At 56.5% G+C, this 12130-nt stretch overlaps 1 protein-coding gene across 4 annotated transcripts in view; it reads right to left on the reverse strand.

The window, feature by feature from the left end:
* Positions 1 to 217: 217 nt before the first annotated feature.
* FRMPD3 (FERM and PDZ domain containing 3) overlaps positions 218 to 12130 on the reverse strand; it is a 45902-nt gene continuing 33989 nt past the window's right edge. For 2 of the 4 annotated variants that reach the window (XM_080554646.1, XM_080554648.1), the window contains 3 exons: positions 10481 to 10625; positions 6005 to 6820; positions 218 to 5229 (listed from right to left, as the gene is read on the reverse strand). In XM_080554646.1, the coding sequence (XP_080410772.1) occupies positions 2375 to 5229; positions 6005 to 6820; positions 10481 to 10625 (3816 nt within the window). In that variant the 3' untranslated portion in view covers positions 218 to 2374. The remainder of the gene's footprint in view (positions 5230 to 6004; positions 6821 to 10480; positions 10626 to 12130) is intronic. The other 2 variants (XM_080554645.1, XM_080554647.1) reach the window with 1 other exon arrangement.

Genomic DNA, 12130 nt, shown 5'->3' on the forward strand with positions numbered 1-12130 from the left:
TGGTACTTCACTGCTGTGCCCTGACTGTGGCCTGTGCACTGCTGTGCAGTGACGTCGCGGAGTCCTTAAGCTGTGCCCTTCCCGTATGGAGATACGTGCATTTCTATAGCAACAAAAATAGGTTTTTTTGCTTGTGAACAGTGCTCGGTACGGCTAGGAACAGCCACATTTCCACCAAGTTCTTAAAAAAAAAAGACACAAAGTGCTAGTTTGGATATTAAGATTAATATATTTAATCTTTCTTGTTTGTAAAACAAGACATAAATTTGTGTATATATATAATTTATATATTTTTATATATACTATATACAGACAATAAAAAAATTTTCCTCTGTATTAGACTGAGAGATTTATGGAGAAATGATATAGGCATAACAGGGAGCTTGAAGAAACTCAGAGTTTCATAACAGATAATTCACGACGAAAAGAAAAACACAGCTCCCAGTTGGCCTTCAGCATTATAACAGGCTTTGCCCACCACGGGCTGAAATCCGAATTGGCTCTTCCACCGAATATTTGCTACATGGTTCTCGAAAGCAGGAGGCAGGAGGGTGCTCTGTCCACACAGCAGGATCCTCTCTGCCTTGCTGACAGCAACAGCCAAAGTCCGGGACAGCCGCGGGCCAGGGGACGTTATTGCACTCAGTAGAGGATGCGCGTGTTAAAAGCACATTGTGCATTTCCATAACTCTTATGGAAGAACAAGAGATTTCAAATGTGCGTATTTATAAAAAAAAAATAAAACAATAGAGATGGGAAGTGATTGATCACACGGAGATCCCTGATCAGCCCCACGCGCTCAGGCGGCGATGGGGCAAGCTCGCGGAGTCTGCCAACCCTTCTCCCTCCCGGCGGCCGCGCCGCGGGGCGAGCGCCGTGATCTCCCCTTCCAGCTGGAGATGGTGCGGGGGGGAGGCGCGGGGAGCCCCGCAGCCCTGTTCCCCCCCCTCGTGTGCGTGAAGTGCAGTGGGTGGCACTGTAAGGGCGATGCGACGTGGAACCTTGCGTTTTCTCCTCCTCGCTGCGTTTTGGAGGGAGGGCGAGTGCGCTGAAGCACCAGTTAAGGCGGTCTGATTATGTCTAGGAGCTAGACTGGGAGGAGGGCGGGAACCTTGGGGTGTGGAGGAAAACAATTAGCAATCATTTTACCATTCACCTGGAAGGACAAAAACAAACCAAAACCAACCAAACCAAACCAAACCAACCAAAAAAAAAACAAACCAAAAACGAACAAACCGAAAAGTAACCCAACTCCAAATAAATAACCATCACGTACTAAATAATGCTCCTCATGGCAGTCAGTCAGTCCAGTGGAGACAGAAAAAGGATCCCGGCCCCCTGGCAAGGAGGGCAGCTCCTTTGGCAGACGGCAGTAGCACTGCCTGGCTCAGGAGGAAGCCCCGGTTCAGACCAACCTGATCTGAGGCTCCTCTCTTACGGGCACTGTGAACGGAAGCAGGAGAGGGTTTGGGCTGAGCCTCTGAGGCATGGACCTGACCTCTGGAGAATGGCGTGGAAGAGGCCTCCTCTTAGCTGCCAGCCCAGCTTCTGGCTTGCAATGGTCACAGGTCAATCCGGGTCTCTGCAGGCTTTCTAACGTGGACGTGGCCATCCGGCAGGGGATGGCGAGTGGCTCCCTGCTCCCACACGTGAAGCTATTGCCTTCTGCGCAGGCAGTGCCTGTGCTCAGGACAGGGGCATTGGTGCATAAGCTGTGAGAGTAGAGCCCGTGAGGGGGACCGAGCCCTGTCCCAGGATCATTGCATCCTGCCCGTGCCGGGGCTCCCCAAGCCCTAGCACAGCAGCAGGGACTTGCATCCCAGAGATGCCTTCTGCTGCTAATGACATTGCATTTGTGGGCCAGGAAGCCCCTGGAGGCAGAAGATCTGTTTACGTGGCAAGACGCTGGTTTGGCTCCAGCTGGACCCCTGCCCAAGCGAAGCCGGGAGATCTCCCCTCAGTTCCTGCTAACTCGCTGGCCAGCACGCACCGTGGCAAAGGGAGACAGGGTCAGGTCTTTGCAGAAGGGAGGCCCAGAGCCACACGGAACCAGACTAGCGTGGAGACGGGGTGACGATGCCTCCGTCACTGCCAAGCCAGTCACTGACAAGCCAGCATGGGAGAGCAAGCAGAGCAGCTGCTTGAGACCCCGGACAAGCTGGCTGTGCAGCTTGCATCAGGGCACGACTTTACCTTTCAGAACACCACCAGCACAACCATCCCTTCTGCAGAGAAATAAAACAATGTCTTTTCCGCCGCAAACCCCGCCGGATGGGGGCTTTCCCCGCAGACACGCATCCTCACCGGACTTAGGCGACACGAGAACCACCGACACAGCCCGGCACACGCTGGCTTGTTGGCTTTCGGGGCTGGTTTACTTATTGATCAGCGTCTTTAGGGAGCGCGTGAGCGTGCTCATAACGGTGGCCACCGTGGCTGACTGGCGGGCGAGCTGCTCCACTGTCTGCTGGTGGCTCAGCGTCCTGGCCGTGGACTCCTCGGCAGCCCTCAGGAGGAAAGTGTAGTTTCTCACCACCTCCTCCACCTTGCTCAGCAGCTCTTGCCGCTGGGACTCGGAGCGCACGACGTACACCAGCCTCACAAACGTCTCAATGAGGCTGCTTAGCACCTGGAAGCTGCTCGTGATGGCAGAGAGCATGTGGGTAGGGCTCTTGTCGACGGCTGCCACCCGGCGGCAGGACGCCCGGAACTCCTTGAACTTGAGGGCGAGCTCTTGCTTGTACTCAGCCAGCTGGGAGATGTACGGCTTGCAGTCCCGGACATCAGGGCTCACCACGCACTGCCGCAGGATAGTCAGGAGCTCGTTGGTATCCAGCTGCACTTGCAGAAAGCCGTTGGGCAAGCTGTAGGCGTGGCCTCGAAGGGTGCTGATCTTTGCCAGGCTCCCCTCAAAAGTGGAGGTCCTTAAATCTATTTCCTGGGTTTGACCGTCGTTGGGACTGCTGCAGGCTGTTGCATCAAGGACCTGAAGGGTCCTGCTCATGACCGGGACCATCTGATTGTCCAGCTTCATTCCCGGCAGTATCTGCATGGGGATGGAGTAGGACAGCTCATCTTTCTCGCTCCCATCATCTGCGACATCACATTTCCTGTAGTAGAAGCAGTACCGGATGGAGCAGCACTTCTCGTCCTCCATGTCTTCATCCCGCAGCTCTGCGGGACTTGGGTACAACTCCTCCTGGACAGAGAACACCGCTGAACCTTTCTGGTTCTTTTTCTCCTGTGCTATTTGGACATAGGATGGATCAGCTGCTCCTGAGGCTTCCTGGATTTTGCTCTTCAGAACGGGACAAAGGATGCTGGGCTCAGGCTCTTTCTGAGGGCCTTTCTGCTTGGTTGGGTAGATGTTTTGGTAGATGTCAGAGGACAGGGATGTCCTATCAGTCTTATCCAATTCACTAACACTGTAGCGGCGCAAGAGCTTCTTATAGTGTGGAGCACCCATGCATTCCCCTCGCGAAGCACACGTTGTCAAACATGACATGCTGTTTTCTGGATCTGACCGGTAGTCCCTGGACTCTAAACTCGTAGATCGTATCCGCTTGCCTTTGGAAGGGCTGCTCATGCTTGTCAACCTAATTGCTTCTGCCTGCTTCTGGTCATCGGCAACTTTATCCCTCCCTTGCCTCTCCAGTTCTGGCACCACCATCGGTGGCCTCACCCCCCTACAGATCCGCTTGCAGTCACAGCTGCGCCTCTGCTCCCTGGACATCCCTGGGACTTTTTGGACAGGACTGCTCCTTAGCTGGCAGCTGCAGCGTCCGGGAGCAGGAGGGTGTAGATACTCCTGTGGTGGGAGGTCACTTTTGCTCTTTGGCTTGAGCAGCTCTTCCAGGAATTCTAGCTCGTACTGCTTCACTTTTTGCAGCTGGGCTTGCCGCTCGTCCGTCTCCTTCTTCAGCCGGGTAGGAAATGTTGCAGAGAACAGGTTCCTAAACCTGAAGGGAGCTTTTGGAGCTTTGGGTTTAGCTGGGACATCCATATCTGGTTGGGTCACCTCCAGGACCTTTTCTACTTTCTTGGAAGGCACGGTGCTGATCTGCAGGCTCTCGGACCTGGGCACTAGCTGGATCGGCCCCTTGGAATCCTCACTGGCGCTCCTGAAGGTGCTAACAGGGGACGGAGAGTGCAGATTGCTACTCTCAACTTTTAAGCTTTTGGCTGAACTTTCCTGTTGTGTTTTCTCTGCTTGGTTTGAAGGAGCTGTGTGTTTCTGAAAAATGAGGTTCATGGTTTCCCCACCTGCCTTCTGACCTGTTTCTCCACACACAGCTTTTCCTGGGGCATCTCGGCTCACTTTTTGCTGGTAGCTTTTAGAGGCAAAAGTCTTACCGGGCATCAGTTCCTCACCTGCTGAGGTGAGGTGGAAAGCTTCAGCCTTACTGCTGTGAACTTCTTTAGGACTTGAAGAAACTTCACTATGCTGCTGCTGAGAGAGCTGCTGCTGCTGCTGGCAGTTGCATAATGGCTCTGAAGTTTGTTGACTTCCTTTAAGTTTCAAGGGCTTGTTGCTGGCTGATGCACAGCTGCTGGTCCCATTCGTGTTCTTGTCTTCTTTTGAGGCCGCTGCTGCCTGGGGAGCTGAGCCTTGTGCACTTGCCACTTGCTGCAGAGCAGCTGAAATGATGGCCGTAGTCACGCCACTCTTTTGATCTGGGAGGAGCTTGGGGCTCGGCTTGACCTCTTTGGTCATCTTCTCTTGTAGATCCTGTGCCTGCTCCCTGCCCGGGGCTGCTGAGGCATGCAGAGATACCTCAAAGGCAGCTTTTGTGTGGCCTGCACCTTTGCATTCAGAGCCTGGTGCCAGAGCCCCCCTGTTCTGCTCACTCAGCTGGGGGGTCGGCACCGTCTGGACAGCCGAGCTGTAGCTCCGCTCAGCATTCTGCTGCTCCTGTTTGCTCTTGCAGTCGGTAAGGTTGGGGCTTTGGTGAGAGAAAGCTGGCTTCAATGAAGAGTTTGGCTCCTGGCGGTTGAGGGCGTATGGCGTGGTGAGAACAGCCTGGGCAGCGCAGCTCTGGATTCGGAAAGGCAAGTCCTTCCTGGCCAGGAGGTTTTCTTTGTTGATGTGCTGAGCGAGGAAGTAGGCCGCGTTCTGATGCTGCTTCATAGCAGAGACCATCTCCGAGACATCAGTTAGCTCTGAGGAGTTGGTCTCGTGGCCAGAATCCAAGGATGACTCAGGCGTGATGGCGGCCAGGACAATAAGACCTAAGGAGGAACACAAAGAAAACCCCACAATAATGCTCGTGCCACACCACTATGGGGAGGAGAGACGAACCCAGTGCAGCAGAAGGGTCCTAAGAAGGCAGGACACAGCATCCCATTGGAGAGAATTTAGTGACTCTTCTCCCAGCAAAGAGTTAACACATTTAAGAGATCAGTTGTCAGCACTGAGCTGGCTTGCTAGCTCAGTTCAGCTCTTGGCCCAGGAAGAGGTCCTGGGAAGGGTTCCAGTGTCAGCGAGAGCAGGGCTGCAGGGAGTTCTCAGGAGCAAGAAGGGAAATCTGGCAAGAGCTGCTCTGCCCCAGGGAGCAGGGCGACCGAGGGAGGGGAGAGGGGCCTCAGGGCTGTCCTCTGGCAGGCTGGAGCCAGAGACACCCACCCGGCTGCAGGCCTGCCCCGTGAGGGGCTCACACCGCAGGGCCTGGGGGGACCCGCAAAGGCTGAATGTGCCGACAGGGGAGGGCTGCAGCAGGCAGGAACTGATGCTCGTGGCATGGGTTTGTCAGCACCTCAACGTGGCACGTGGAGGTGTGGGACAACCACGGGACTTCTTCACCTACCGTCACGGAGAGGAGCAGTCCCACCTCAGGCTCTGAGAGGTCTTCTGAGCGGGCTCTCCTAGAGCCTGCTGCCACAACTTGGCTTTCACTGCAAGCAGCTCCGCAATCGCTTATAGGATGGCAGGAGGAGAATAAAGGGAAGGAGGCACCATAGGGAAGAAAGGCTGTGGGGAAAAAGAAAGGCACGGCCGCTCCAATACCTGCTGTCTGTTGCGGCGGGGGATGCGGACAATCCTCTGAAGCAGCCAGGGCTTCCAGCGCCTGCAGGGTGGACACCAGGGCATCGTCCAGCTCTTGGGCATGGTCCCGGACCGTCCGCGTTTGCACGCTGTCTATCAGCGTGACGGGGATCTCGTCGTAGAGGATGCCGCAGAGGTGCCGGCCCTGCTCCTGGCCCTGGGCGGCCGCCCGGCGCTTGGGGTCGTCCTCGTCCGAGCTGTTGTCGCGGAAGCCGGGCGGGGGGGCGGCGATGGCGGGGAGCAGGGCCGTCGTCTCGTCCTCTTCCTCATCGCTGCCGGGAGGGGGAAGAGACATCAGGTCCACCATGTTGTCGCGGGCGCCGCCGGGCTTGCCCGCCTTGCGCAGGGCCAGCCGGCTCTTGATTTTGGCCTTGCAGGACTCGCAGTAGAAGTGGGCGGCGTCGCCCCGCGGGTGGGTGTCGATGGTGTGGGCCCGGGCCCGGCTGGCGTGCCGCTCTCGGTCGAGGCCGTCCGGGTCGTGCTCGTTGGCAGCCCCGTCGTAGCCTTGGCCGGAGCTCTTGGAGGTGGGGTCGGATTTGGTCCTGGGACGAGTTTCCTCGAAAAAGATCAGGTTTTCGTTGATATCCGTCCTGCTCTCTCTCTCCTTTCTCTGCTCTCGCATGTGCAGGTAGCAAAAGCTGACGAGCTCCGAGTCCGAGGCCCTGGCCGTTCGAGCCCGGGCCTCGCCGGGGCTGGCGGCAGGGCCGCCCACGAACCCGCTCTCCTTCTTTCCCGTGTGCCCCGCGGGCCGGTGGAGGTTGTGTGCGTTGATGTAATCTAAACCGAAACCACAACGCAGCGTCACGAGCAGCACCGGGGAGAGGGGAAAAGAGGATGGGAAAGCCGCTGCCCGCCCTGGAGGAACGTCCACGTGCTCTCTGCCCTCAGTCCTGCACAAACACGGGGCTGACGGAGGCTCTGCACACCCGGCACCTGCCTCGGCCTCCCCGCTGAGCGCGTGGAGGAAAGGGTCATGCCCTGAGGGACACCACGCACGAGTCTCCTGGGGCTGCCCCTAGCCTGGGGGCTGAACGCAGCTCGCACCCGGCTCAGCTCGTGCCGCGAGCTCCTTGCTCCGCAGCTCGAGGAGAGCCCGCGCGGGTCGAAGGAGCTAACGTGCCTCTTCTCCTAAATCAATAAAAAATGGATTCCCATTAACAAAGGGCTATTGGAAGCGGTTTAGTGAGGCCCTTACGCGTGGCTGGGGCACGGCGATGGCTGAGGCCAGAAGAGCCTGCGGGGTGGCTCACTGGGATGTAGGAGCAGCTGAGCTGCAGCCAGCAAAAGCCCCGCAGCGCGCTGACTGAGCACACTGCCTCCCTTGTCTCCAAAATGATTACGTGTTACAGAGTTCAATCATATAAATTTTATAAAGTTAAATATTGTGACATTTATAAGTATTGACTCTGACTTTTTATTTTTTTCCCCATCTTCTTTTTTTGGCTAGGAATTAGATCATTAACATCCTGGACCTGCAGCACAACCGATCGCTGCCCTTTTATAAGCAGCCTTTAGACACCAGCAAGATCATGCTGTTCCTCCCCCTCCATCTCCCTACCCGCCTCGGTTTTAGACCAGACGCAGCAAATTCCTTTAACCTTTCCTGACAGGTCTGTTTCCTAACTGCATCAGCTTGCTTTCTGCTCCCAGCTGGACTCCATCCAGGTTGGCTACCTAAGCAAACATCTTGTTTCTGTGCCGCACAGCAGCAACAGAGAGAGGGAGCAAGGTCCCTTGCTGGGAGGCAGAAGGGCTGCCCGGCACAGCCAGTCCCAAAACCTGGGCATGCAGATGCTGCTTCGCAAGCTACTGGTGAGACTCAGAGGGTAGTGGGAACAGCACGTCTGCATGCATATATGGGGACTTTCAGCCTCAGCTTGCCATTTAATGGCAGTTATATGGCAAGAAGGAATTACTGTCACCATTTGTGCATAACGTTGGCCATACCAAGCCGTTTTACTTAGCCATTTCTTCAGCGAGCCCACAGAAGGCTGCTAAACACGGTGCAGTAATGCTCTGCTCCTTATTAAGCATTTCCCTGTGATAGCCTCCTCTCGGCCCTCCCTGAGCAAGGCGAGCAGCTGAAATATTGCTTGAGCTTCTGGCCAGCGGTCCAGCCCTCCAGAGGGGCGTCTGTCTGCATTACAGGCTGAATTGTGCAGCTGTGCCGAGAACGGGTGCCAGGGGGATGCAGGCTCCATCTTACAAAGTGTAAATTAAATCAAATAAATCCTAATTAAATTCATTAGCTCAACAAATTGGACAATTTGTCTCCCAAAACACACGTTTGTATTATACTGTTCATCACCTGCAATGCTAAAAACCTAATCTAAACAATCTCTCTCTCATTTATGGACGTACTGGTGCTCAGGAACACCAGCAGGGTGACTGAACGCTGGGAAGACACCTTCGGCAACGGGCTGCAAGGACCAAGGCAAAGGAGAAAGGATCATCCGTGCAGACCTGCAGCTGCCCAGAGCTCATGTACACCAGCCTCTGCCAAGGCTGAGCCGGGGCTTTTGTTGGCTGCCCACGTCGAATCAGGGCCCGCTTCTGAATGAGGCCAAAACCATAAAATCTGTAATCCAGCTGCTTCCTCTGGAAGAGAAAGTCCTGGCAAAGAGCTGAGATAGCGGCCTGGGTGCTGCTCTGCTAATGATGCTCTGGGGGTGCGGGGGGAGGAAGGGGCAAGGAAGGCAAGTCGTCCGTGCAGCTATGGCAGGGGTCTGGCGTGCGGCTCCGCAGGGAAACGCCGAGAGAGGGATTTGAGGGATTTAACTGACAGCATCTGGAGGGAGCGTGCATTTCTAAACAGGACTGCAGTTCAGCAGGAGGGTTTAATGGGCCTCCAGGCAGATGGATGTACTCCGCTTCTAGACAAAAAGCAGGCCAGGGCTTGATGTCATGTTTAAGATTCTGGCACGGCCTGCCTGCAGCCAGGGAAGTCAAAGGCTGGGGGAACTTGATTCATCCCAGTGGGGCTTTCTTATCGTTCCTGCAGAGATGTGCTAACGACCGGCAGCCCCAGCTCCTGGTGATCTGCTCAGCTCCTGACAGCTCAGCCTGCAGCCGTGGCAAGGCCACAACTATTGGCAGACTTTGTTTTCTCAACACAAATTAAATTCACCCCTCCTGAACAATGCCTGAGCAGCTGGGCTGAGTGTACTGGGTCCGCTTCACTCTGCTGCCCAGAGAGGTTTTTACTGTGCCCCCCAGGACAGCCCAGGCCACCCAGAGAGGGCCCAGCTCTTCAGCATGAAGAGCACGGATCCATTGCTCCATCGCTGTGCTACCACACCGTCACTCCCCTTCGCGCTCATTCCAGCCCCCACGCAGAGCGACACTGGTTTCTTGTGACTGTCAAGAAAAAGGCAAGACCTACGACACGCTGCGGTTCAGGCCATGCCTTGTGGTGTGAAGGGAGGGAGCGCTCTGATGACACCACTGAGTTTGGAAGCACCCTTCGCTCGTACCAAACGGGGCTGGGTTTATGCAGGACACCCAGAGCAGAGAGCACGGTGGCAGCTGTTAGTAAGATGCATGGGCGAAGACGCAAAGGAAACCATGCTCATATACTCACACCAACATCACCTGCCAGGTCTTTCCCTGGGTGCGCTGAGCGTGCTGGAGGTGCCTTCCCGGTTCCTCCCGAGCGCGTCCTCCCGCTGGTGCCAGCTCCATGTCCGGGTGCACTCCTCACACCTCAGAGACACCAGGTCCTTTCCCCGGGGGCCCTGCTAGCTCTTGGCACCTCCTCTGACTACACCCATCTCCAGGGGACAGTTTTAGCAACCCACCTGCTAAACTGAAGGCCCCTCACAGCCCTTGGCTAAGCAGGGAGGGCATCTCCAGCCTCTCCACACACTGCACTGGGAAGCAACTCCAGCCACTGAGCCTGTACTTTATATTTCCCTGTACCAAACGTACTCAATATGCACACCCTGCATGGAGTAATGGCACGTAACTCAGGTTTGGCTCCTCTCTGAAATCCCTCTCGATGATAACTGATCATTTTGAAAGTGACTGACAGCTGAAATCTGTCCTCGAGGAACAGAGCATCAGTGCCTGGTGGGACACAACCTGTCTTTAGCTGCTGTGCCCGGAGCAGCGCTCTGCTCCCTGCAGCAGGCTGGGCGCCTGGAAAGCCCACACACCCAAACTTCCCCCGATGTAGGAAATCAGCAGAGTAGCCACACTTTCAGAGCTGGCAGAAATGGCCATTGTACAGCCAGGGGCTGCGTCTGCAAGCTCACGCTTGTTTAAGTGGGAGCTTCTGCAAAGCGAGGCCGCGTTCAACCAGGGGGCTGCTGGTGCTGCGGGGGGACCGGGACAGAGGGAGATCCCAGAGGAACCACCTCCTTCCTGCCACAGCAGGGCCCCCGGCGGAGGGAGGTGGCTGGGAAGGGGCTCGCACGGAAAGCAGAGGCTGAACCGTACCTGCCTTGATAATCTGAGGCGGCGGGGGCTGGCTGAGGGGCCTGGAGAATATCATCTTCTTGGAGTCCACCAGGAGACGGCAGTAGCCTGCAATCAGGCAGGCGAAGTTGGTGGCTTCGGGCCACTCCATCAGCAACACCAGCGGCTGGAAGGCAAGAGAGGCACAGCGCGTGAGGGCCACGCAGCTCGCCCGGTGCGGGACCGGTGCTCCCAAGGGCGCGCGCTGGGGTAACTGGTGAGCTGGCTGGCAGCTTTAGCTCCCACACGGGAAGAAACAGCCACGTGCACGTCCTTGCCGCAGATTACCCAACAAATCTTAGGGCCTGACAGAGCGCCTCGCTGCAGCTGCAGCTCCCCGCTTGCCGACTCCTCTAAGGAAGATGAAAGAGGGGAAAGCCGCCGTGCGCTCCCCGCAGGGTCCGGATGATTTGTGTGCATCCCGGTGTTCAAAGCCTACCTACAAGCACCAGGATTAAACACCAGGCCCTGGGGAGCTCGGGGAGTCTGCGTAGTCTTCAGCTGCCAGAGCCCCTGTGTCATTGCAGGCACCACGTCGCCCTCCCATACACCGAGGCATCTGCTTACAGTGAGCTGCAGAAGGGGCAAAAACCCATTACGGGCTCCCTCAGCCACTGCTCTGAGCCCATGGATCTTATTTAAACCTAACCCTTTGGAAAATTCAATTTGTGCCTAGGAGCAGATGGCGTCTTCTGTTTTCGGAGAGCATTTATTCGCACGCTAAAAAAGGTTTTTGCTTTAAAGAGAGGAAAAAAACCAGACACGATGTGAGCACCGCATACAACCGCACCGCACGGTCCAGCTCAGGCACCAGGACTGCCCTGTGCCCGGCTTCTCCCAAAGAAGCTGTCGGCTTCCCACCTGAGGCTCCTCGCGGGAAGGACGAGCCCAGCAGCACAAACTCTGGCTCCTGCATCCCTGTGGGTGTTCTCCAGGAGCGCCCGGCCCCCAGGGAAGAGGCAGCCACCTCCAGGCAGCGCACTCACCCCCTTCCCAGTGCCGCCGTGCCCGCTGGTGGCACGGGCAGGGCTCTGCTGCTCCTGCAATGGCCCCTCCAGGGCTCACAACTCATTTACCACATCCAGGGCCAACCAAGCCCATTTTAAAACCACTTCAGCCCACGCAGCGTGAGAAGCATTAAAGCCATTTTCATTTGCTTGTTTTCTAACCGCGGGAGGTTCCCGGCACCCGCTGGTTGGCTCTGTGCTCTGCTCAGCGCTTGTTTTCCTAAGTCACTGAGCAAACTCTGCCCCATCCTGGCACAGGCAGACCCTTGCAGCATGTCACGCTCTGTCCGACACAACACAATAAACCTGGGTGCGAGGCCACCAGCCCCGAGCTACCCCAGCCCCTGCCGGGGGCTGCTTCCTCCTTGGGCAGGCATAAAGAAGTTCCCTCCCCGGCTGCGGCGTGGCACAAGGACAAGAAATAACCTGACACACAAACGAGCTCTGCTGAGAGGCTTTCTGCATCACGGCAAACAGACTCGAGGTGACACGGAGCAGAGGGAAAGCGTCAGGAAGGAGAAGAGGGGCGGAGGAGGCTCTCCACGCAGCTCGCAGGAGGCAGGCATCCAGCGGTGGGGAGGGGGGTGCCAGCTCCTAGCCCAGCCTCAAGCTTGACATAAGTGAT

Source organism: Anser brachyrhynchus, assembly GCF_964034855.1.
Source record: "Anser brachyrhynchus genome assembly, chromosome: 13".
Lineage (NCBI taxonomy): Eukaryota > Metazoa > Chordata > Aves > Anseriformes > Anatidae > Anser > Anser brachyrhynchus.